Below are 27,267 nucleotides of genomic sequence, written 5' to 3' on the forward strand. Positions count from 1 at the left end.
GGGGGGCGGTGGGAATCTTTCCGCAGGAACACGAAATCACAGTCCCGCAAGTCCGACGGGACGTGGACCGCCGTGCTTCCGTGCCAGGTCGGGACTGGAGGCAGAGAACCTACCCGTGCCCGGAGGGAACCCAACACCGACGTAACGGGTGGTGGCAAAGCGGGGGCGGAAGGGAGGATGTCACCTGGTACAGGCAGGGGCGAACCGTAGACGAGTTCGGCCGAGGATGTGCCTAGCTCGGCCTTCGAGGCCGTACGAATGCCGAGGAGGACCCAAGGCAGCTGGTCAGCCCAATCGTGGCCGGTCAGCCGGGCACAGAGGGACGCCTTAAGCTGCCGATGGAAACGCTCTACCATCCCGTTGGATTGGGGATGGTAGGCGGTGGTCTGCTGTAAGCGAGACCCATACAACTGTGCCAGCGCGGCCCAGAGGGAGGAGGTGAACTGGGCTCCCCGATCTGTGGTGATGATAGCCGGTACGCCAAAACGGGCCACCCAAAGCAACGCCAGGGCCCGTGCACAGGAGGCCGCCGAGGTGTCCGACAATAGGAGCGCCTCCGGCCAACGTGTAAACCAATCCACCACCGTCAGCAGATGAGTATAACCCCGGGAATAAGGCAATGGACCCACCAAATCCACGTGGATGTGGAAAAAACGGACTGGGGGAACCTCGAAACTCTGGTATGGGGGCTGGACATGGCGATGAACTTTGGAGGTTTGGCACGGAATACAGGCCCGTGCTCAGGCTGCCACCTGCTTCCGCAGGCCGTGCCAGACAAACCGGGCGCCCACCATGGCCGAAGTCGCCCTGATAGACGGATGTGCCAGGCCGTGAATGGCCTCAAAAACATTACGCCGCAGGGCGGCAGGCACCACCGGGCGAGGGCGTGAAAGGGAAACGTCACACCACAACTTGGTACCTATGGGGCCATACGCCACCTGCTCCAAACGCAGTCCCGAGGCTGTGGAGCCGTACACCTCGGCCGTTTTTTCCAGGCGCTGAGCCTCCACTAGCTCCTGGAAATCCACCTGTCCGCCTACCACGGCAACGGAGGGAATGGCCGGCCGGGACAGGGCATCAGCAACAGTATTAAGCCTACCCGCAATATGACGGACATCGGTGGTAAACTCCGAAATTAGGGTGAGGTGCCGCTGCTGGCGAGCTGACCACGGATCAGAAACCTTAGCAAAAGCGAATGTCAGAGGTTTGTGATCCGTGTAGGCCACAAAAGAACGGCCTTCCAAAAAATAGCGGAAGTGGCGGACTGCTAAATAGAGGGCCAGGAGCTCCCTATCAAACGCACTATATTTGAGCTCGGCTCGCGAGAGCTGCCGGCTGAAAAACGCCAGGGGCTGCCATTGACCTTCGTCCTGCTGCTCCAAAACCCCACCCACCGCCACGTCTGAGGCGTCCACCATCAGCGACGTGGGGGCGGAGGAGCGCGGGTGCACCAGCATGGTGACGTTGGCGAGGGCCTGTTTGACCGCGACAAAAGCAGTCTCTGCAGATGCGGACCATACCAACTCTGCGGGGTTACCCGCGAGGCATAGAAAAAGGGGGCGCATGACCCGAGCTGCTGCAGGCACGAACCGGTGATAAAAGTTCACCATGCCTACGAATTCCTGCAATCCCTTGATGGTAGTAGGACGTGGAAAAGAGCGGACCGCCTCCACCTTAGCTGGCAAAGGGGTGGCTCCGGCCGATGTAACCCGGTGACCCAAAAAATCTACCACCGACAGGCCGAATTGGCATTTGTCCGGGTGCAGAATCAGGCCGTGGTCCTCACCCTTGCACATGGTTTCCAAAGCATCTGGGGGGTGGAGACCATGTGGGGATTTCCGACGACTTAACGCGGCAACACGGCCGGACCGCTACCCGATTCCGCACATACAGGACTTCTCAGCTAGCCTGGAGGGGGCTACAATTTTTTCAAAGATCGATCTGGTGCGGGGGTATCATCAGATCCCGGTCCATCCGCCGGACATCCCAAAGACGGCTACCATTACTCCGTTCGGATTGTTTGAGTGGTTGCGCATGCCTTTCGGCCTTAAAAACGCAGCTCAGGCATTTCAGCGTCTCATGGACCGTGTGGGTCGAGGGTTGCCGTTCGTGTTTATTTATCTCGATGACATTTTGATTGCCAGCCGTTCGGTCCCAGCGCGGTCAGATTTCACCCTACCCCTCAAAGCCACGCCTGGTGCCATAGACCTGACTGCAGTTGCTGCTGTCCTCTGAACAATCATCCTCCAGAATTGTATCCAAAATGGCATACCTCTTTTCAAGGAGAATGGCCACAGGGATTCCTGTATTCTCTGTTCAGTCCCCTTTTTTTTATTGGTCGCCTATCTACTTTCTGCCTGTACCTTGGGTGTGGCCATCTCACTACAACTCCATCTATGAAGCTTTCGATCTCTCAGACAATCCCGTGGTCACATGTCAGCAGCTCCAGTCCCCTCACATGGTCAGTCACTATCTGCAACTGTGCGCACTTCTCACAGTGTAGTCTTAAGGAACGCTGCAATTTTCTCTGACTTCCCACATCCTGTGGGAGGAGCATAACAGTCCCCTAATTGTCATCCCTACTGCACTTAGACCAAAGGAGAGTCATTAAAAAAAACTTATTTTACCTTGCCATCACCTTTCACTCACATTTCTCATCAAAGCTTCTCAAGTAAAAGTCTCAACACTTACCCTCAAACACATTTCTTAGCTTCTTGAGCCAAAGACAGTGTCATGAAGGGGTTGATGATTCACACTAGAGATTATTTTTTGTTGTTATCCAGAACGTATAAATCTTTGGAGTTTTCTACCCTGGGAGGGCTGCGAAGGCTCAGTTGTCCAATTCTGAGATTGAAACTGTGGTTGAGTCATGTGGCTGATTTTGGTCAGAACATCCTTCCTAAAACATATTCATCTTCGCTGTTAATATCACTGGGCCAATGAATAGTAAGTGGCCAGGTATTTGCTGAAAGAGATTACCCATAAATGAACAAAATAACATATTTTAAAAAAATCAGTATGTCATTTTAGGGCGGCACAGTGGCACAGAGTTGCTGCCTTGCAGCGCTTGCAGTGCCAGAGACCTGGGTTCGATCCCGACTACGGGTGTTATCTATGCGGAGTTTGCACGTTCACCCCGTGAGCTGTGTGGGTTTTTTCTGAGATCAGTTTACTCCCACACTCCAAAGACATACAGGTTTGTAGGTTAATTGGCTTGTTATAAGGGTAAATTGCCCCTAGTGTGTGTAGGTGTTAGTGCGTAGGTGTTAGCATAGTGTTAATGTGCGGGGATCGCTGGTCAGTGTGGACTCGGTGGGCCCATAGGCCTGTTTCCGCTCTGTATCTCTAAAACTAAAAACTAAATTTTGTTTCTTCAACTTAAACTTCCTTTTACATGAGTATTTTCTCAGACTTCTGTTTAGTTGTTTCCCACGCACTAACCGTATCTGAGGAAACAGATAAAGGATCTACAGTCATGTTTTTACTGTGAAGAATGGAAGAAGTTGTGTATGATTGGCTCAGACCAAATACTTATACTTTTTGCCTCCTCTCCAAAGGAAAGTGGTTGGGTGTTGTGGCAAGATTATGGCTGAGGAATGATGTATAATTTTGGAGGCCTGTGAACCACTGCTGTATTATGTTATGCATTTGAGTTCAAATATTTTCATCGGCTTGCTGACATGAATGTTTATATATGAAAATATTTTTGATTAAATACTGAAAAGCAGTTTACCCGAAATGCAGCTCACTCATTGCAGTTTTACAAAATGAGCAGAGAGAGGAGCTATTACACCGAGTTTAGCTTAAAACAATGTACTTTAGTTCACAGAGAAAAAGTGACAATGTCCTGCAATTAAAATAAAATGTCCTATTTTGATGAGTAGGCCATAAATTGAATACAACTGCACCTTGTCCATAAACATGGGAGTAGGAACAGTTGAAAGAGATTTAAAAATGTGAAATATTATCTGAAAATATCCTGATCCCTAACAGACATGCACTGGATAACCAAATGTAATAAAAACCTATCTTATCAGCCAGGCATTGAATGGGGAGCAAATGCTTTACACATGCTCTTCAAACAGATGAACAGGGCACTTGTGTAGGAAAGAACTGCAGATGCTGGTTTAAATCGAAGGTAGACACAAAATTCTGGAGTAACTCAGCAGGACAGGCAGCATCTCTGGAGAGAAGGAATGGGTGACGTTTCAGGTCGAGACCGTTCGAAGAAGGGAACAGGGCACTTGTTGTACTCATTGGTGAATTTCTTCGAGCTGCTAGGCTTACAAAAAATATAAATCTATCATGCCTTCGCAAAAATAATGAAAGGCATATTGGTACCTATCAAATGTTGTTATAAATCTCTCAAGTGCGGGGTGCTATACAATTTGTCAATAATTCCACTTTAAATGTTGACATGAACACAACAAAGGTAGTACCTTTCTGTAATCACACTGACATTTCACCATGTTAGTTGATAGAAGGAATCAGACTCACATAATATGCCCTCTTGTTAATGTGTCTTTAATACGTAGATCAAGTTTGGGGTGAATGAATAAAATATGGTATTTCTCTGAGCTAATGTTTTGAAAATTCTAACGTAATGTAAAAAGGTTACACGGGGGTCGGCGAGTGGGTGCGGGTGGTTGGTGGGCAGGGGCCAGGAGGGTGCCTGTGATTCTTTTGCTTAAATTACCTAAATCATTTGGAAAAGCTGAGAACTATTTGTGGCCATGACCCTGCTATCAGGTTGAGTTAGCCTAGAAAATGAGTGTATTACAGTAATTTAACTATTGGTAACCAATGTGCAAATGCATCAAATTGAATAGACATTTCAATTCACGTCATTAATATGAAGAAACCTCTTCCAATATCCCTTGATTTTCTTTAATGCACATTAATGGATTGCTGCCTGAAGGCGATTTGGTGACCTCTTTGGAATGGGAGCATGAAACCACTGGTTTCCCCTTTGTCACTCCTTAAATTGAGTCAAGCTAGTTTAGAAAGAAGTTGTTAGCATTCCATTTTTATTATGACATTTCACAGTCGTCCGATTTAATGTCCCTTGACCGAATTGTCCACTGTGAGACGATGGGCTTGAAATGTTATTTGGAGCATTGATAAAAGGTGAGCAGTTATAAGATGACAGCAAGTCATAAGGCTGGTGGTGTGACATTAATTTTCTCCATAACAGAAATGGAATAAGACGTCATGATGACAAGCTGTCAATCAGTGTTGGTCCCTGTGTGTAACTCTGTGCCATAGGATCGGGTATTGCTTCTCCCATAATAGACCTGAACTGGAAAGCTTTTTCTGACAGCTGCTGCCATACAGAAAATTTATTATACAGCCTTTCATTAAAAAAATAAAGAGGAATCATCTCTTGAGCATTTCAATCTTTTTCTGCCATATTGAGGCCTGAAAGGATTTATAGGAGGGATATAAAAAATAATCTACTATAGGGATTCCAATATTGTTTTAAAAAATTATAGTGGGAGGGATTGTATTGTAAGTAATCAATTTATAGAAAATTAGTGAATCTGCAGATATTTCACACAAATGTTTTGTGCCATATTACATCAGACAGTATGGCATCGTGCAAACCAAGACTGTCACAATTTGTAATGAATTAAGTCACCAGTCAAACATAAACTGAGAATCCAAATGGTAATTAACCCTCAGGGTACTGAGAGCATTTCTGCAGAAAACCATTAAATGTGACATGACTTACAAAAAATATTTCATTGTCAGGGAATAAGAGTTTTTTAAAATTCCCTTTTCTTTCAACCTTGTTCACAATGATAATTTACTTCATTCAAGTTGTGAAGCAAAGAGACTTACTCAAATTAAGTTCACAGTTTGCACATGTTACAGAGATGGTAAATTTACAGAAGTGCCCCTTAGATGGACTTTTGATTTGCAATTACAAACTGCAGACATAATTTTAAAATCCGTTATTTGATTTAAAAGGTTTATTTGAAATATTTTGAACGTTTCGTGCTTATGGTTCTTCTTTCCACCTGAGTAGAGTTGTAGAGTCATACAGCACGGAAACAGGACCTTTAATCCAACTCACCCACATAGCCCAAGATACCCCATCTAAGCTAGTCCCATTTGCCCGTGTTTCAGCCAAAACCCTCTAAACATTTCCTATTTTAATTTTTTATCATATTTTCCATTCAAAAATATTTTAGTGGAAGAGCAATGCGATAACACTAAGAGAGCTGTTCATGGCATAATTTCTTACATTGCTTTAAAATCGTTGGCCAAACATGAATAAATTCATCTGAAATTTGGTCTATTTTGATAAATGTCATATAGCAAACTATAATTTGGTTTAAGTTTGGCTGTAAAATTGGTACAGCTCACAATTTGTCCAAAAGAGAATTCCTGGAACAATTAAAAGCTATAAACAGACATATTTACAACATTAAAAAAGATGAAATTATCCTTTTATTTTCATATAACTGCAATATTCACATCTATGTACTAAAACTCTTGTTTGTTTGTTTTTTTCCTGAACTACAGCCAAAAAGGTACACGATAGCGCAACAATTTTAGGCCCACCTTACTCACCGTCCCTTTAAGGAGATAGATTTAAACTTTAAAATGTGAATAACTTTAAAGTTTAAATCTATCTCCTAGGGAGGGAGGGAGGGGAGGGAAGGAGGGAGAGGGGAGGGAAGGAGGGAGAGGGGTGGAAGGAGGGGGGTGGAGGGAGGAGGGGGAGGAAGGGAGGGGGGGAGGATAAGGGGGGTTGAGGGGGATGGAGTGGGGGGGAGGGGAAGGGGGGGACGGGAAGGGGAGGGGAGGTAGGGGGGAGGGAGGAGAGGGGAGGGATGGAGGAAGATAAGGGGGGTTGAGGGGGATGGAGTGGGGGAAGGAGAGGGGAGGGAAGGGAGGGGGGGAGGAGGGGAGGGGGAGGGGAGGAGGGAGAGGGAGGGGTGAGTGGAGGGAGGGGGGAGGTGGAGGGGAGGGAGGGAGGGGGAGGTGGAGAGGAGGGGAGGGGGAGGGGGAAGTCGGGGAGGAGAGGGTGCTGCACCAATGCCGGAGAGGTTTGGGCCCAACGGGTCCATTTGGTCTAGTTTTTACTAATAGTGTGGTTGTTGACTATGTTCTTAAAAGAGCATTTTCATCTTGTTAGGGAACTAAAACAAATTTAATTCCTGTAATAGGATTAGTCAACTCAGAAACCGGAACCACTATGGTGTGTTAATCCCCAAAACGTTATATTTTTGCCCTTTAATCTATCCAGAAATTAAATAAATGTTGCCTTTAATGTTTATTAAACATTCTTTAACCCTCTTTAACCCATTCTATTATTCTAACCCTTGTTCCTTTTATAGTTGGATTAATTGCTTTCATCCTGAAGTGTAGCTACTTTGTTGTTGTCAATATATGTATTTGGTAGTGCAAGCACAAGTTCTAGCTTTAAGATGAAGTAAACCAATATTTTAGTAGCAATTAGACACAAAATGCTGGAGTAACTCAGCAGGTCAGGCACCCATTCCTTCTCTCCCGGGATGCTGCATGACCCGCTGAGTTACTCCAGCATTTTGTTTCTACCTTCGATTGAGACCAGCATCTGCAGTTTTTTCCCCTACACATTTTAGTAGCAATTATAGTGTTAGTTTTACTACAATACATTGCACTTGTGGTCACATACATAAACATATATAAAAGTAAATTAGCTTGAATGGAATGGTTTCTCTAGAATTCAGTCTCTTCTAAGAAGTCCCCTGTGTGCTCCCCTAAATTACTATAGCCAAATAAATGCACATTTTATTAAACGTATGGTAGGGTTTATATCGTGCACTGGCTGAATTTATTACTGTTTTTAAAACTTTCTAAAAGTAGGTACACACGTGTTAAGATGGAAAAGGATGATTTTTTAAAATGCAATCTTAAATACTTTCAGCAACTTCTTTGTTGAAAACGAAATGTTAATAATTTCTTGTGGTATTTCCAAAGATATGAATTGTATTTCTAAATAAAATTCTCAACAGGTAGCTGCAATAATGGGGTCCTCACTTGATTTAATTAAGTCTGTGTAAATGGAAGCCATATACTTCAGAAGAGCTTTATGAGTAAGCTGGTCACTTGCAACTTTGAATACATTTGAGCTCAGGAGTAGGAAGTATAGGGGGAGTGCCATTTTGTGACAGGATAGCTCTTTCTAGTGGGGTTATACAGTGCTCAGTGCCAGGACTCAACTTTTTGTGTCATATATCAGTGGTGAAAACCTAAATGTGAGCAGTATGAATAAGAAGTTTGAAGAAGGTACAAATATGGATGGCTGTTTAAAAGTGACTAACAAATCTACGGAATGCAGGGGACTATCATGGGACTGCTCATGGGGGAATTGGGCTTCAGTCCAGCAGTATTAGATAATGCATTGGGAGACAAGCAAACATGGAAAGTTAGTTCAATACTGTGGTACAGAAGGACTTGGAGTCTTTGTACATATAGGTCACTAACAGCCTGTATAATAGGACTGTATTTAACAGGAAATTTGGTTTATTTGTAATAAATAAGTATGAAACGCTCGTTGTCCCTCTTTTGACTTCCCGCCAGATTTCTTTGGCAGAATAATGAGTGGTTCTAGAAAGGCCTGTTCCAGGATACATTGATCGTCCAGTTCACCGTGAGAAACATTTAGGGTATCAATGTAGACTAGTGTGCAGATAATCGGTTACTTGCAGGACGAAGAAACTAGAGACCTGATATCAAAATCCCATATGGTGACTCTGGAAGTTAAATTCAGTTAATAATCTCGAATTTTAAGGAAATTAGTCATTAGTAATGATGACCACAAAAACTATTAGGTTGTTGTAAAAACTCATTTGGTTCAGTAAAGTCTCTCAGGGAAGCAAATCTGCCAACCTTACCTGATCTGACCTATATGTCACTCTAGATCTAACAGTGTGATTGTTTTAATGCCCTTTGAAATGGCTTAGCAACCCCAACAGTTCATGGGCAATTGGGGATGGACAATAAATGCTAGTCTTAACGTTGACACCCAGACCTCCTCCCCCCACCTCCCCCGCCCAAATGACTCCAGGCCATAGTTGATAAGCAACTTAATTACATATTCATGCCCATTTGGTTTTGAATAAAGAACATTCAGTAAAATGGTAAAATCCTAACGTTTATACTGTGGTAATGAATTTGTTCAGGACAGTGTCTCTGACAATTCTAGACATTGTACTATAGGGTAGGCTTTGGAAAGGGCATTGAATAGATGTGTCAGTGGTCTAGTATTACAAGTATTGCATCTGATTTAAATGGAAAATCAGGTTTTCTCAGCTAAATTGATCTCTTGCACAGGTTTCCTCGCTTACATACTACAAATGCCTACAAACTGAATGTCATCTTTATACGGTGCACCGAAAGGGTGCTGTGTTTAACCCCAGCACTCAACCAGTGGACCACCAAAACTCTTCAATGTGGTTTTCTTTCACATCACTTCATTAAAACAGTGCTGGCAGTAGCCAGTACAAGTGATGGCAGCAGCTGCCTGCACAGTTTGCAAGGGCAGAATTTTCCCCATTAGGTCTGGGAGCAAGCAAGTCAGCCTTAAAGAACCCTCAACTTGTTAGCCATAGTACATCAGGGTTAAAAAGCTGCCCTGAGGTGGAGGGAATGTGGAGAAGCAGTAGATGTGTCTTTTGTCCACAGCATCACCAACACTGCCATATGTGTCCATATAGAGATTCCACTATAATGAGTAGCCCACTGTGAGGCATGTTAGGCAGAAAACGCAGCATGACTTTGAAATTAACTGTAAGATCTAGTAATGAGATACTTTCAAGAGAGAGTTAGATTTAGCTCTTATGGCTAAAGGAATCAAGGAATTTGGGGAAAAAGCATGAACGGGGTACTGATTTTAGATGATCAGCCATGATCATATTGAATGGCGGTGCTGGCTCGAAGGGCCGAATGGCCTTCTCCTACACTTATTTTTCTATGTTTCTATGTTTCTACCAAGAAGGGACAGCAATGAAAACTGAGGCAGGCGCATACAGAGAGCACACAGTACCATCCCAGTCAAGGTTCTATTAATACCCATTTCCTTCCTAATACTGCGGGTTTGTTTCTTGTTTGTCTGGGAGTTGTAAATGAAAGTATATATTACATATTATTGTTTCATTTTCTGAGAGAGAGGCAGAAATAAGAGTCTCGCATGCCAATGTGATCAAGTGCAAAGACAACAGTGAAAAAAAATGCCAGTAGTACTAAGGTGAATCCTGAATGGAACATCAGGCTCATCTTTTTAAAGGTTGGGAATTGTTGCTGTGCATGAAAAATGCAGCAAATGGCTTTCATGTGTGAAAAAAGAATGTTTGAATGGGTCTTGTATTTGGGCTCAAAAGTTACCGAGCGCTGCAAAAAAGCATCAAGGAATAGCCCTATGCAAATGTGGGTTTACTTCTAATTATTATTGTACAAAACAACAATAATAGAGCAGGGACAGAGCTGGGGATAACTGTCCTTCGTTTTTAAAGTATAGTTTTGGAAACGTTGGCAGATCCTTGTAGGTTTTAATATAGGTAGATAACTTGCCGAAAAAGGCAGATGGAGTAATTTCCAAATAACATGAAGATAAGAATAAGGATATTATGGTATAATTATTAGGTCACACATAAATTACTAGATATAGTTCTGGACACCACATAACAGGAATGGTATAACTGCACTGAAAATGAATCGATGAGACTTACAGTTATTTTCCCAGGAGTGCGAGAAATTTAGCTCGGCGGAACGATTGGCTTGCCTGTGTTTCTTACCTTTGGAACAGAGAAGGCTGAGGGGAGATTTAATTGGGAATACAAATTTAAAAGGTGCCTCGAAGGAATGGATTAAAGTAACCATTTCCCATGACAGATAAGTCAATAGCAAAGAGATTTGGTAGAAAGGTTAGAGGATAGTTAAAGGATATATTTTCTTACCCAGAGGATTCTAAGCATTTGAAATGCACTGGCTGAAAATGTTGAGGAGTGGAAATCCTTATTAAAATTACTTGGATAAAAACCTGAAGGCTGCAGGTCAAGAGTTCTTTTTTTGACCAATGGACTTCCTTTTGATGGCACAATCTTTGATTTGATAAAGATCTGGATGTTGCAGTGTTGTTTCCATGCCAGACTGAGGTTTGGTTTTATGGCGTTTTTCTTTGAAGTTTCATTTTGTTATGGAACATATTTAGGGAAAATATATTCTATCGATTTCCAGTGTGTAAGATGTTTATTGGGACACACATTAATGTAATTATATTGCTGTAATAGGTTGCAATAAAAATTACAGCAGATACACCACAAATCTTTTATATCAATGTAGTAATTTGTAGTATTAATTAGGAACTGGTCATAGTGCTATTTACATGCAGGGAAACATTGTCATAGTTTAGTTTATTATTGTCACATGTACCGTGATATAGTGAAAAACATTTGTTTGCGTGTTATCTAGTAATAGAAAAGACATGAATCCAATCAAGCAGTCCACAGTGCAAAATAAAGGGTACAACATTCAGTGCAAGATATAACATTGTTTTATCATAATAGTAGGATGTCAACTTATAACTTTATATTTTCAAATTAACAAATGTCTAAAATGCAATAAATAACCTGCAAAATTGAAATCTTCCATCCTTGAGTCAAACTGTACTTTCACTCAAGAATGGAAACATGTCCACACCAATCAAGTTGCCCCATCTAAGCTAACCACATTTGTCCATGTTTGGCCCCGATACCTCTAAACATTTCTTTTTCATGTACCTGCCTAAATGTCTTTTAAATGTTGCTTTGTATCTGCCTCAAGTATTCTTCTGGCAGTTTGTTCCATATACCCACCACCCTCTGTGTAAAATGTTGACTCTCAGATTCCAATTAAATCTTTCCCTCTTACCTTAAACCTATGTCCTCTAGTTCTTGATTCTCCTACCATGGGAAAGAGACTATATGCATTCACCCTATCTATGCCCCTCGTGACTTTATACATCTCTATAAGATTACCCTTCAGTACCCTGTACTCCAAGAAGTATGGATTCCATTCATGTAATGAAAACAGCACAATTTAATAATTATAATAAATAGATTTTTTCATCACAACTTGTCTTAATATTGATACAGGATTCCAACTTCATTACTAGAGTCCATTTAATCTTCCACAGGATTCCAAGCTAATCTAAATTTCACATGAAGGCACACATCTAAATCTTTCATTAGTACCATAAATATATGAATAACCCTGACCTTAGAATTAATCCTTTAATACCTTTGCATCTATTTTACAAGATTTCTACAAATATATCTCACTTTCTTTTATGTTATGATGCAGTGCATATTTTCAGTAGCTGCTTTTCCATTATATTTCAAATACATCTCATTCTCAAGTGAATGTACAAGAATTAGAAATTTATATTAAACAGCAGTATTTGCTCATAATGTTGTATTAAAACTAATTTATTAAAAAAACTTTTAAAATTTATTGTCTAGTCAAAGAGAAATGTAAGACTGGTTAAAGAGCCCAAGGCTGTGATATTCACATTGGATAGACTAATAAATCAATTACAATTAACACATTTCCATTAGCATTGGTAAAAATGGAGAGTTGAGCTATAAAATTATACACTCGGACAGTTACCCATATTATTAGTGAAACATTTTATCTTTGGAAAATCTATTCACAAGTGTATACTCTTGTTAAGTAGAATAGACTAGATTTCATTTGGCACTTTTTAATTTTCTTTGATTGTTTCGTTTGATTTTTTGTTCTTTCTCCAACTTTAATCCTGTGGGCTACTTATGTCCTAAATTTGGTTGGCAAATTGGGTCTGATAATAAGAGAGTTCTGTGGTTATTCATTGAAACTGCTCAGATTTAATTTGATGAAGCAAGGGCAAATCTGTATTTTAATAATATTAATGCCATTAATCAATGGCAGTTTAATCATTTTTCTTTCAATTCAGGATTTATGAACAGAAACATTATTTCACACATGAGAAAAATAATAAATGTTCTGTTGTCAATTGATAGGGATGATACATGTGAGCATAATCAGGTGGACAACTGAGGTACAGTATGGCAATGCAACATTGTAGACTAAGGCGGCTTACCCACAGTTGCAGGAATTGACCTACTGAACACTAGGTTAATTCCCGGAATGGCGGGACTGTCGTATGTTGAAAGGCTGGAGCGATTGGGCTTGTATACACTGGAATTTAGAAGGATGATGGGGGATCTTATTGAAACATATAAGACAATTAGGGGATTGGACACATTAGAGGCAGGAAACATGTTCCCAATGTTGGGGGAGTCCAGAACAAGGGGCCACAGTGTAAGAATAAGGGGTAGGCCATTTAGAACGGAGATGACGAAGAACTTTTTCAGTCAGAGAGTGGTGAAGGTGTGGAATTCTCTGCCTCAGAAGGCAGTGGAGGCCAGTTCGTTGGATGCTTTCAAGAGAGAGCTGGATAGAGCTCTTAAGGATAGCGGAGTGAGGGGGTATGGGGAGAAGGCAGGAACGGGGTACTGATTGAGAGTGATCAGCCATGATCGCATTGAATGGCGGTGCTGGCTCGAAGGGCTGAATGGCCTACTCCTGCACCTATTGTCTATTGTCTATTGATCCATGGTCCTGCAGCCACCACATGCATTGTTGAATCCAATCCCTCAATGTGTCGATGAGTTGCTTTTGAACTTGGAATCTCCCAGCTCTTGCACCAGTGGGCAGCCATTAGTACCGGCATCCAACCAACAGTTTTTTGGTCCACCTAGCTAATTCCGTGGTGCAGAGCCTTTGTATTTTCGATATATCTTTAAGGACTGGCTCTCTGCCTATCAAGACCCCTCTCGCCTATGTCGACCTTTTAACTCCCATGCTTTGTCCTGGTTTTACCCTTTTCCAGCTTTCTTTTCCCCACTTACAATCGGTCTGAAGAGATCTCAAAATGCCACCTATCCATGTTCTCCAGAGATGCTACCTGACTTGCAGAGTTACCGTAGCTCTTTTGTGTCCCTTTGGGTCTCTGCCTAAGTCTGGAATCAGGGTGAGAGGAGGAGGTGCAGGCATCCGACGAGGCAAAACCAGGGACAGCTTAAGCGACAGTGAAGCATCACTCCCAGACAAGCTCAATGTGTTCTACACATGGTTTGACAGAAAGAACACTAATGTGGTGGGGGGCAAAGTTTAAAGGAGATGTGTGGGGCATGTTTTTTCATACAGAGGGAGGTGAGTGCCTGGAACATATTGCTCATCGTGGTGGTTGTGGCAGATAGTGGCATTTAAGAGACTTTTGGATAAACATTTGGATATTCAGGGAATGGGGGGATATGTATTATGTGTAGACAGACAAGAGTAGATCTTGGCATCATTTTCGGCACAGACATTGTGGCCAGAAGGGCCAGTTATCATGCTGTGCTGTTCTGTACTTTATAAACTAACAATGTGCTTTTATAATTGCTTACAACAGGGCAACTATGTAATAACAATTGTCTTAAATGAAATGTACGTTGTCAGCGAGCATGGAAGCATGTTACATGGCTGTTCACGGACTCCAGAGAGGCTTATGATTTACCAATGAAATGGATTGCCAAAGTCTGTCCTAAATTTGGCAGTCTATAACAGTTTGTGTGCATTGTGGCTGAAACTGTGGAGAGAAAAAGTAGTGGGGTAGTCGGTTAGCCTCAGTGAGGGGGGAGAAAGAGTAAACCCTGACAATCATCCACATACAGCCTTTTATTTAACCTAATTGTTAATTGTATTTGTAAAATTGTTCTTCCACATTAGCACTAAACAGGTGAGAACTAGATTGAATCAGTGAGAAAGGAAATTAGAAAGAAATTCTCTGAAGCTGCTGTTAAATCAAGCTGACATTTTGTTGGGGCCACTGTTTTTTCCTCAGAAATAGAGATATCTTATCCCTGCTCTTGATGGAAAATCATCACTCTGACCTTTCTGCTACCATGCACAATCCTTGCATTGCTGAAAAGAATGATGGGTTTGATTTAGAAGAGCCGCAAAATCTGTATTGCATACAGATGATCAAATGATCAAAAATTTAGCTAAAATGAATACACATATTTTTTTACAATGGCAAAGGGCACAAAAGGCTAAACAACAAAAAAAGTCTAGGAGAAAACTAAATTCTGTTTCTTTTCAGGTTATTTTAAACAGTCAAAATATTATCCAGTTTTTGCAAAGGAATGTTGGGTCTAGTAATTGTCAGCAAGTTAGTTGTTTCTGTATGTTAAAGTTGTGGTCGTGCTTAAGTTTTGACATTGTTTAGTAAAATGCATTCCGTTGCATAATCTTCTTATGAAGAACCCTTCCTAATTCTGTTGTGGGGTCGTGCACGTAGTACGTACGGTTGGACCAGGTGTATTCATTTCAATGGAGTGGAAAGACAAAAAGGAACCGAGGCAAATATTTGTGATTTAAAAAAAAATTGCAGTTGTGTTTAAGTGGGGTTTTTTAATCTCGTTTTTAATATTAAAGTTTTTAATATGTTTCACTATTTTGAATTGCTTTAGTACCTGAATTCCTAGACTGCTGTGTGGTGGATGGTACTTTTTCTACTTCTACCTTCACCTCCACTTTCTGTGATTGTTTTGTCAGGCAGGGAAGATCTAAATCCTGCATCTTCTGCAACTTATTATTGTCCAGAGCACATCAGATTAATTCTTTATTTGAAACCTAGCAGCAGGTGTAGGCTGCATGGTGTTATTAGAAATTCTGACCCATTAATATTATTTTTAACTGTCCCTTATATTTAAACCTCCAGTGAAATACCTAACATTGATTTTTCAATTGCTTACTTGGGACTCCTTGGGCAACCACCAAACAGGTATGATTGACCTTTTTCAGAATACTGATTCTGTAATAGCTCCGTCTCTGATAGAGGCATGCATGTTATCCATTTTCTGCATAAACCTGTCACTAAATGGAAAAGAAAATGATAAAAACTTTTTTCCCAACTTAGACCTTAGAACAATTCAAAGATCTTTCCAGTCATTAAAGTACATTTCAACTATGATCACTGTTCTAACTCAGGAAGCAAAGCATTCGATTTCTGTACTCTAGTTCCACAAACAATTTAAAAAAATATGATTCATCACATTCAAATCCTATCTTTATGATATTTGTAGCTGATAATATCAATGTTCTATTGAATGACACAAAACAGGTGTTTTGGTTCACCATAGAAACATAGAAAATAGGTGCAGGAGGAGGCCATTCGGCCCTTCGAGCCAGCACCGCCATTCATTGTGATCATGGCTGATCATCCACAATCAGTAACCTGTGCCCAACTTCTCCCCATATCCCTTGATTCCACTAGCCCCAGAGCTCTATCTAACTCTCTATTAAATCCATCCAGTGATTTGGCCTCCACTGCCCTCTGTGGCAGAGAATTCCACAAATTCACTGGGTGAAAAGGTTCCTCTCACCTCAGTTTTAAATGGCATCCCCTTTATTCTAAGACTGTAGCCCCTGGTTCTGGACTCCCCCAACATTGGGAACATTTTTCCTGCATCTAGCTTATCCAGTCCTTTTATAATTTTATATGTCTCTTTTTGCTCTTTGGTACAGTTATCAAAATTAGCTCAATCCCCAGCTCTGCCTTTGTAGCCTGTTAATGTGTTTTCCTTCATATTTATCCAGTTTTTTGAAAGTTACTATTGAATGTACTTTTGCCTTCCTTTAGGCATTGTAATTCAGATCATAAGAAAAATAATAATTCTGCTTTGCACCTTCTCTATACGGACCTTCCATTCCCTTTATTGTCCTAATTTCACTCCCCTTCTACTTGCAAAACTATTGGCAAAGTCACTTCTTCCCTGCTAATATCTGACCTGTTATACTCCTTCCAGAATTTGAAGAACTTTTAAACTCCGGTACACTATTGTAACTGAAAAAACAAGGCAGCAAAGAGCTTTTTTTTTGCTTTTTTAAAAAATTGCAAACAATTCATTATCATTCAAATCCTGTTTTCATAACATCACCTGTTGCTGTTTTCATTTTGAATCTTCTCTCTGTTTCTTGGAATTTGTTTAATCTGAACCTTTTCACAGTTCAGATAAAAAGTTATTTTAAATCTGCTTCCTTTATCTGCCACCCTAAATTGTGTCCTGTGGTTACTGATCTTTCAGCTACTGTATAATCTTCTCCTTATGTTAAAAACTTGACTCATTATTCACTTTTACTAGGAAAATAACTGCAGATGCTGGTACAAATCGAAGGTATCACAAAATGCTGGGGTAACTCAGCAGGTCAGGCAGCATCTAGGAGAGAGGGAATGGGTGACGTTTCGGGTGACGCTCTATGATCTAAGGAGAATAACCTGAGAATCTTAATTTCATGTTCATAGTTACTTTACAAAATATGTTTTCAATTTAGTTATGTCAATGGCAGCTTCACCATTTTACCAGTCAGAGTTTCATGGGTACCTTAAGTTGTAATTATCTATGTACGGTAATTCTGAATACGAAAGGTTTGGAACTAGTTCTGATGACCTATTATAGAATTGTTTCCAGTAACTGTGTCGTGATAGAAAAAAATTCCAATTAAGAACCATGGAAAGACACAAGGCCAGCTTGGCTCTTATCATTTTCAGATTATTGCTCCCATCAGAGCTGATACTGTGAAACTGAGAGGATTAGAAAAATGGAAAATTAAATTAACTAATTTAAGACATGAAAATGCCTATACACTAACCTGAAGGGAGTAATTAATTTGACGACTCTACGCTTTTTTTTGCTAGGCTTTAACATGCTCAATACTGTCTTAGCACTCACCAGTAATTTGTTTCAGAACAAATAAAAATATGTTTCATTTAGTGTTTATCAAAGCTCTGAGTAAAATCTGAGTTAAAAAGCAAATTTTAGACTATTGGATTTATGATCAATGCAATCATCCTCATTCATTTGCCTTGCATAAGGCATTGGAAAACTGATGCAAGATAAACATCTTCTTTAAACAAAACAAACATTTTTGATGTATGCCATATGTACCAACTAGCATGGGATTTGGCCTTCTACCTGTACTCAATCACTTTATTATGCAAGGGCTGAATAAATGCTATGTGGATGAGGATGCTACGGTGATGAAACAAACTACAGAGCGGAGGTGCAGAACCTGGCGGACTGGTGCTCTGATAACAACCTGTCCCTAAATACCACCAAGACCAAGGAGCTGATCATCAACTTCCGTAGGTCACACAACGGGGAATACGCCCCAATCGTTATCAATGGGGACAGTGTGGAGAGAGTGGCCAGCTTCAAGTTTCAGGGCACTCAAATTTCAGAGGACCTAACATGGTCCACTAACACTGCTGCGCTGGTCAAGAAGGCACAGCAACGACTGTTCTACCTAAGAACACTGAAAAAGTCTGGTCTACCCCAACAGCTGCTGACGACCTTCTACCGCTGCACCATAGAGAGCATCCTAACACATGGCATCCCTGTGTGGTATCTCAGCTGCACGGAGGCAGAGAGGAAAGCTCTTCAGCGGGTAGTCCTTAGAGCTCAGAGGACTATCGGAACACAGCTACCAGCCTTGGAGGGCATCTACAACACACGATGCCTCAGAAAAACCACCAGCATCCACAAAGACTTTTCACACCCCTGCAACAGTCTGTTCATACTTCTACCATCGGGCAGACGATACAAGGCCTTCTACGCCCGCACCTCCAGACTCAGGAACAGCTTCATCCCCAGGACCATAGCTGCTATGAACCAGACCTGCTGAGTCGGATGGTCACATCGCACAGTGAACTGGCACAAATCTATTTGCACTTTATTCTGTTTTAAAACTGTTCTAATTTGTTTCATTGGGTTGTTTAAATTAATACTGACTAGCTAATTAATTTATTGCATCGTATGGGAGGCGCATTTCCAATCTCGTTGTACCCCTGTACAATGACAATAAAGATATATTGTATTGTATTGGATACTAAGATCCTGTACTTTCCAATCTATGAGCCATCTGGCCAGGAGTCGTGTGTCTGTAGTGTACTCCCCCAGGAATCAGTCACCACTAGGCCTCCCTTGACTGAAGAACCACAGCACCCAGACCAACAGAAACTGCTTACAGCCTTCGCAGGAGACAAAGGTTAGTTCTAAACTAAACTAAATTAAACTAAATTAAGATGGGGCTGTGTCTTTTGTTCCACGTTAAAAAGATTTAATATATTACTAGACCAAGTGGACCCGTTGGGCCCAAACCTCTCCTGCATTGGTGCATCACCCTGTCCTCCCCCCCTCCCCTCCCCTGTCTCCTCAACCCCCTCTCCCTTCTCTCCCACTCCTCCCTTCCCTCCCTCCTCCCTCCTCCCCTCCCCCTCCCCTCCTTTTAAACTTTAAAATGTGAATAACTTAAAAAATATAACACTGATTTCAATGAAACTACTTGCATTATCACTAAAGTGACAATGGTGAGTAAGGTGGGCCTAAAATTGTTGTGCTATCGTGTACCGTTTTGGCTGAAGTTCAGTCACAAACAAGATAACAAACGAGAGTTTTAGTATATAGATTACATCTGAACTTTTTCTTTCTTTATTGGAAAGTTAGGAACCTCCATTCAAATGAATAGTAATTCAGGCCCAGTTGATGAGGGTTGCAAAGGCAGACTCAACCAGCAGGTGCAGCCTCTGCCGTTGAACTCCTGTAACAAAACAAAGTGATTATGTGCCAGCATCCATCTTTCATCTTCATCCGGGATTTACAGTTGACCCATACAAGCCCAGGGCAAATGTCTCTAACCGCAACTGAATTAACAATCAAGGATAAAGGCTGAAAGCAGGAAGGAACAGGACTTCAGGCAGTAATGCTTTTTTTTTCTTTTGAAAACTAAGCATTGAAGAAGAATGAAGAAAGCTGAAAGAGGTCATAAAGAAATTCGGACTTTGGATATCATAGGAAAAAAATTCAGCAGGTAGCAATGTATTCAAGAAAGAGTTTGTAGAATGAAAACTTGTTTAAGCAAGGTTATCTTCTGCAGTGTCAAGACTCGAGTAGAGGGGAGATAGCTGTTAGAGAGATGTGAGGGGATGGGATGAGACAAGAGCTGGTAACTGATAGGTGAATCTAGGTTAGGAGGGGTTGATTTGCAAATTAGTCAGATGGGGAGAAAGGAGTGCATATAGTCACAAAAGCTGGAGGTAATAAGAGGAGAAAACAAAGTGGGGGTGGGATTGGGATTTTGTTGGTAGTGGGCAATGAGGAGTGGGAATAGGAGACCCACAGGGAGTAGGGATGGGCGATGAGTAGAGGGAGGCGGAGGAGAGGAAAAGAACTAGGCAATGGTGATGGGGTGAATGGAAAGAAAGATCTGCATGAGAGGACCTGGGTAGATCAGAAGTAAAGGAGGATGAGAGAGTTACCTGAAATTGGAGAATTTAATGTTCATATTGTTGGGTTGTCGGCTTCACTCTATCAATAGAGGAGGCTGAGTACCAACATTCCAGCATCGGCAGTCTTTTGTGTTTACACAGACATTATATGATTTGTTTGGATATGCATATAAATGGCAAATCCATTTTGTGTTTTGTGGTTTTATTCAAGTTTTATTAACTGTATCAAAGACATTTAATGTCTTAATGGTTTTCCAAAAAATCTCTAAATCTGGTTTGGAGTATGAAAAACAAATTTATGCGAATGAAATTCTAACAATAATCAACTAATTCCATAATATAAATGGATTGTAGAGTTAATAATAAATAGTAACTCACTAGAGAGTTCATAAATCACGTTATTTCCATTTGTGAAATGTCCAACAGTTATGTATTAGTATTATTTATTTCACTTTTTCTGAAACTGTTAAGTGAACATAGTAGGTAATTAGTTTACAAAACAAGTTACATTATGTTAAGCTGTTACTTCTTGAGGATCTTCTGGTTATCAGCAGCTCCACCAAATCTAAAGAAGCTTTCCATGTTAATTATTCTGCATGTTTTATAATATTTGATATTTGATTGAATTAAATTGAATTGAAAGATACAGCATGGAAATAGGCCCTTTAGCCTATCGATTCCATGCTAATCATCGATCACCCATTCACACTAGTTCTATGTTATCCCACTTTTGCATTCACTCCTAACACACTAGGGGCAATTTTACAGTGATCAATGAACCTACAAAGCTGCATGTCTTTGGGATATGGGAAAAACAAAAAAAAACAAAAGAAGGCCACATAGTCATAGGGTGAATATGCAAACTCAACAAGAGTAGTCGAGAATTCATTGACTTTGCTCAAAAAAGGAAATTATTCTACAGTTCTTCCAAATGCATTATTACCCTATCTGCCATTATGGATCTGTGAACATACATACCAAAATCTATTTGTTCCTCCAAACTTCTCAGTAGCCTCCCATTTATTGTGTACTCCTTTGCCACATTGGACCGTCCCAAATGCATTACCTCGCACTTCTGTGGATTGATATGCATTTGCCATTTAATATTAATATATTCCTTTATTCGTCCCACACCGCGGAAATTTACAGTTACAGCAGCAAAGTGGATAGCAAGAGAGCAAGAGATCATTCATTATAAATAAAAGATACATAAATTGTCATCAGTTTTCTGTGTGTTCTTAGCTGTTATTGTTGACTCGTCTACTGGGAGCAGTGCTGGTTGTGCAGTCTCACAGCAGCGGGAAGGAAGGACCTCCTATATCTCTCCTTCACGCACTTGGGGTGAAGGAGTCTGTCACTGAAAGAGCTACTCAGTGCAGTGACAGTGTCTTGCATGGGGTGGGAGTCGTTGTCCAGCAGCGATGTTAGCTTTGCCGTCATCCTCCTCTCTCCCACCACCTGCACTGAGTCGAGGGGGCAACCCAGGACAGAGCTGGTCTTCCTGACCAGCTTGTCGACTCTTCCCTTCCACCACTGAGATGCTGCTACTCCAACAGACCACTCTATAGAAAATGGCCGATGCATCCACTGTGTTGTAGAAGGCCCTTAGGAGTGCCCCCTGCACTCCAAAGGACATGAGTCTCCTTAGCAGATAAAGCCTGCTCTGGCCCTTTCTGTATAGCGCATCGGTGTTTTCAGTCCAGTCCAGTTTATTGTTGAGGTAGACACCCATAAGAATCCACCCTCTCAATGTCCATTCCCTGGATGTTCATCAGTGTCGGGGGGACCTGGCTGCGCCTGCGGAAATCTACCATCATCTCCCTGGTTTTCCCCGCGATGATCCGGAGGCAGTTCTGCTGGCACCAGTCCACAAACTCTTTGATCAGTTCTCTGTACGCTCTGTCCTCGTTGCCCTGATGAGGCCGACGATGGCAGAGCCATCAGAGAACTTCTGTAGATAGGAGTCTGCAGAGCTGTGCCTGAAGTCCGCAGTGTACAGGGTGAACACGAATGGCGCTAGCACTGTTCCCTGCGGAACCCCAGTGCTGCAGACCACCCTGTCTGAGACCAGGTCCTTTGTCCTCACATACTGTGGTCGGTTGGTGAAGTAGTCCAGAATCCAGGATGTGAGGTGGTGATCCACTCCTGTGCGCTCCAGCTTTCCCCCAGAAGCCCCGGCTGGATGGTGTTGAATGCACTGGAGAAATCAAAGAACCTGATTCTCACAGTGCTATCCGGTCTCTCCAGGTTTATCTGTCCAATTACCAGACGATTGATATTCTCCTGTAGTCAAAAGCCTTACTCCACCACTATCAACCACACAGACATTTTGATAATGATACGATAAAAGTTCTGTAGCTCAATAAAACTGAGCTGCTCTTCAGGAACCCAGATCTGTCTTACTTCCCTTCCATTTGAGAAACGATTAAAACTGAAACTCAGAAAACGTGCAGTCTTTCACTAGGACGCTAAGAAAATCCACTCGGCCTATCCAGTTGGGCCATCATAATCTATTCTTTCTAGGAGTAGACAGGTTATATATTAAAAAATAACAGAACTTTTAATTAATCTTTTGCCTAGTACTTTAATTAATCCTGGAGGGTTCAATTATGTTATAAAAAAAAACATGCTTCTATTTCCTGAGGGAATTCTTTGGAATCTAGGGGTCAATTTTCTTTCACAGAGGGAGATTTAAAGCAGCAGGACGTATCTCCAAATTTAATTTCCTCCCTGTGGCCGATGTGTTTTATTGTATTGCTCCAGGCACCCGTTCAAATATTATTATTTGTCAAACCCTAGATTTGTGAATGGGATCAGCAAAGTGATAAAGCAGTAGTCAGACATACTGTCCCATTATGCTTTACCATCTTGAATTAATTTCCATCTTGATTTATTTGGAAACGTTATTGTACATATAGAATATTTGGTACCTTTAATAGGAATTATGTTCAGACTAGGATTTTGCTTTATGAAATATGAAGGGTTAACTGGCCTGTTCATTGTGTCAATTGTCAAATTTAAGAGTTAAGATGAGAGGAGGAACCATGTATTTGCTGCAGTAACTTTTCATTATGGATTGACATCATTCCCCATGAGACAACTAACTTGGCTGCAGGCGATTGAAACATTTCTCAACATCATGAGTATATATTGTTGAAATGGTACAACTACATAGACCCTAATTAATATTACAATTCATTGTTAACCTTGTTTAATAATAATTCAGTTACTCTTAAATTCTTTGGCCAAGTGGTTATTAATCACACTTAAAACTTTACTTTGAACATTATCAGACCACAGCTTAGCATGATACGATCCTCATTTGATGTCCAGGCATCGGCTGAGTAACATATCAATCAGATGGAAGTCATCATAGATTTTACATTTTATTGCAAATGTTGCTGCATCCCTCTCATTACCCCAGCCCATATTAGTTAATGCAGCACAATCTCAACTTGAATTTGGGATCACCTGATCCCAAGGTTGGATAAACATTGGGACCAAATGATCCAAAATTCAATTTGAGAATGTGCTTCAAGTTTTCAAGGTCAATGTTTCAAGGTCAGTTTATTGTCACATGTACCAATTAAGGTACAGTGAAATTTGCTGCTTGTTGGATAAACTTTTATTGTCGAACAAAAAGTAATATAATAAAGTACTGCTAAATTCAAAGAATTTTGCAGTTATACCAGGCAATAGAGTATAATATTTATTCATAAATGTTTAGGTCAAGCATGGGGGCTTAAACATAAAAATTGCTAAGAATAATCAGATAAGTTGATTAGATAATGTTTTTCCCATTATATTTTGTTTAAGAGCTCTCCTTTATGGAGGCTAATAAATGTCCTCCTCTGAAATGCAAATTTCTGTGTATGGGACTCATTCACGACCTATGTATTTTACTGTGGGTATACTTTCTATTTAACAATAAACTATGTTACAGAGTAATTCATTCAAATGGATTTCCAAAATGTTAAATTGGTTTGAAAAATGCAAAGCTTCATTAGAATTAACTATGATTATTTATATACACAGTTTAAAGAGTTACATGGGATAAGTATCAATAGATTTTAACTTCTTTCAGTTGCAACATTGAGTATCGGTTTGCATTTAATAGTCTCATTAATAATGGAACTATAATAATAGAATGACATTGTAATTGGGAAAGGCTGTAGGCCTCAGTCTGGCTCGTATACCTTAATGGAACCCAGAAGAATATAAATGGAAATATCTGCAGTACTTAGAGAATTAGATATTTAAGTGGAATCAACAGTACAAGTTAGAACATTGATAATGGCCATTGTTTTGCCCCATAATGACCTTGTACTTTTCAAAATTGATTTGCTGTGATTAGTTTCACAAATACACACAAATCAGATATAATTTACTTAAATCTCCTTGTTTCAGTTCACTAGCTTTATGCACATAAATCATAATTCATTAAAGGGTGCGATATAATCAGAGAACTGTTGTTGTGTCATTTGAAATCAAAGGCCATTTTTACAAAACTCCAGTTTTCCATCTTATTTGATAAATGTGTCACCAAAACAGAAACCAGTTCAGCAATGATTTAAAATTATCTTTGTCACTAATGCTAAAGGATTAGAGAAACCACTGACTGGAACAAGTCACCTATTAAATTGTGAGCTGAAAAATGCCTGTGGCCAAATTCTGGCAGTACATTTCAAGTGATCAGGAGAGAGAAAAAGAAACCATTCCACAATGTATATCATATGGTTCAGCTGTGATAACTAATACAGGAATTGTTTAAGATTATATGTCCAAAAAAAAATCAATCCCACTGGATTTTGGTTTTCCACAAATTATCCATATTGGTAAGTGGTGCAGAAGACTAATTCTTAAAGATACAGTTGCCAGTGTGTATAATGCCCTACCATTTATCCATATGAAAATAATTAATGACAATAACTTGTAATAAATCAATTTGTACTATAGGAAAAATACAGTGCTGGAGTAACTCAGTGGGTTACACAGCATCTCTGAAAAACTTGGGAAAGTGATCTTTCAGGTCGGGACCCTCCATCAGACTGATTGTGTTGGGGATGGGGAGGGTGGGGGGGGAAGCTGGAAGAGAGGAGGGGCAGGACCATGCCTGGCAAGTAATAGGTGCATTCAGGTGAGGGGGGGGGGGGGGGGGCTGGTTAATAAGCAGATGGTTGGACAAAGACCAGAGATGAAAAGATAGAAGTTTTGAGTCAAAAGGATTGAAATTGCAAATTGTGAAGCGAGAAGAAAGTGTAGGTGGAAGGGAAGGGGGAGGGGAGGGGAAAAAATAGGTGTGTGTCCAGGTGGGACACAGGTATGAAGGGGGGGGGCTTGAGGAGGGGCTTTGTCCTACCCCTTTCTTCCCATCCCCCCCTCCCCCACCACCACAATCAGTCTGAAGAAGATTGACACAAACTGTCACCATCCATATTCTCCGGAGATGCTTCCTGATCCGCTAAGTTACTCCAGCACATTGTGGATTTTAATAGTATTTTAGTTTGCATATACATTCTTGCAGCAATTCATGTGAAGCGTAAAGACTATCTGAAATAATTTAATAGGGATTCCCAAACAATTGCATCTTTTAATGATGATTACACTTTTACTGCATCCTGACAGAGTAATTATATAAAAAAGCAGTGTGTAGAAGGAAATCAGCATTCCATGCTAGAAGAACAAACTGACTGTTCACTGTATTTTTTTTCCAGTCATGGATACGATCCTTGTGCAATATAAGAGATGTTGGATTCATCCAGATAAAGGTGATTAAGGCAGAAGGCTTAATGGTTGCTGATGTAATAGGTAAGGCAGTGTTGTTTTGAAGTTGTTCTGGTATGAGAAGATTGCAGAGATTAATTTTTAAATTTTGCTATGTATGTTCTATTATTCAGTTTAGTTTATTGTCATGTGTACCAGGGTACAGTGAAAAGCTTTTGTTGCGTGCTAAGCAGTCAGCGGAAGGATAATCAATCATTCTTTGAAGGATTCACGCAAACATTAATTTAAATTAAAGTTGTAGTGAATCAGTTTTTCAGTTTTAACATATCAGCTGAAAAATTCACAAATTCAATCAAATTAGTTTGTGGAAAATTCATGCTACTGTTACTAAACAAAAAGTTGCAATTTCATATGCAATCTTATTTCATTGAATCATCTATTTTGTGTTTTATATTAGTATATGAAAAATGGAAGAAAGAGACAGGAATAATTCCTTGTAAATGTCTTTACATATTATTTTAAGTTTAAGAATAAGGGGTAGGCCATTTAGAAATGAGATGAGGAAAAACTTTTTCAGTCAGAGAGTTGTGAATCTGTGGAATTCTCTGCCTCAGAAGGCAGTGGAGGCCAATTCTCTGAATGCATTCAAGAGAGAGCTAGATAGAGCTCTTAAGGATAGCGGAGTCAGGGGGTATGGGGAGAAGGCAGGAACGGGGTACTGGCTGAGAATGATCAGCCATGATCACATTGAATGGCGGTGCTGGCTCGAAGGGCCGAATTGCCTCCTCCTGCACCTATAGGTCTATTGTCTATTTTTGAATGTCACATATATGCTTGTGTGTGTGTATGTGTGTGCAATATGTATATATATACATATGTGTATATGCACATGTTATTTTGAAACTTTAAATTGTAACTTACTTTGTATCCAATCAAGACTCAATCATGTAACATTACATAAGAGAGAAATGCAACTAACTGCTTCCTCGAATAAATATAAAAGAGCCAAAATTCAGATGGACTGTGAAATAACTACTGGGGGGGAGGAAATGCAACATGTGGAGTGTTGAATAAATTGTTGTTTATAATTTCCTTAGATTATAGACAGTTCCAGATCTGCTCTTAAAGTGAATAAAAATTATCTTCTATCTTGGTAACATTCACTGAATGATTCCAGAAACAAGAAATCCAAAATGTCT

General features: G+C 40.6%; 1 protein-coding gene across 4 annotated transcripts in view; it reads left to right on the forward strand.

Moving 5' to 3' along the window:
• LOC144592115 (multiple C2 and transmembrane domain-containing protein 1-like) overlaps positions 1-27,267 on the forward strand; it is a 368,260-nt gene that overhangs the window by 176,342 nt on the left and 164,651 nt on the right. For all 4 annotated transcript variants that reach the window (XM_078396486.1, XM_078396489.1, XM_078396487.1 and 1 more), the window contains one exon: positions 26,059-26,152. In XM_078396486.1, coding sequence (XP_078252612.1) covers positions 26,059-26,152 — 94 coding nt within the window. The remainder of the gene's footprint in view (positions 1-26,058; positions 26,153-27,267) is intronic.

The sequence above is a fragment of the Rhinoraja longicauda genome, chromosome 3 (genome assembly GCF_053455715.1).
Source record: "Rhinoraja longicauda isolate Sanriku21f chromosome 3, sRhiLon1.1, whole genome shotgun sequence".
Classification (NCBI taxonomy): Eukaryota; Metazoa; Chordata; class Chondrichthyes; order Rajiformes; family Arhynchobatidae; genus Rhinoraja; species Rhinoraja longicauda.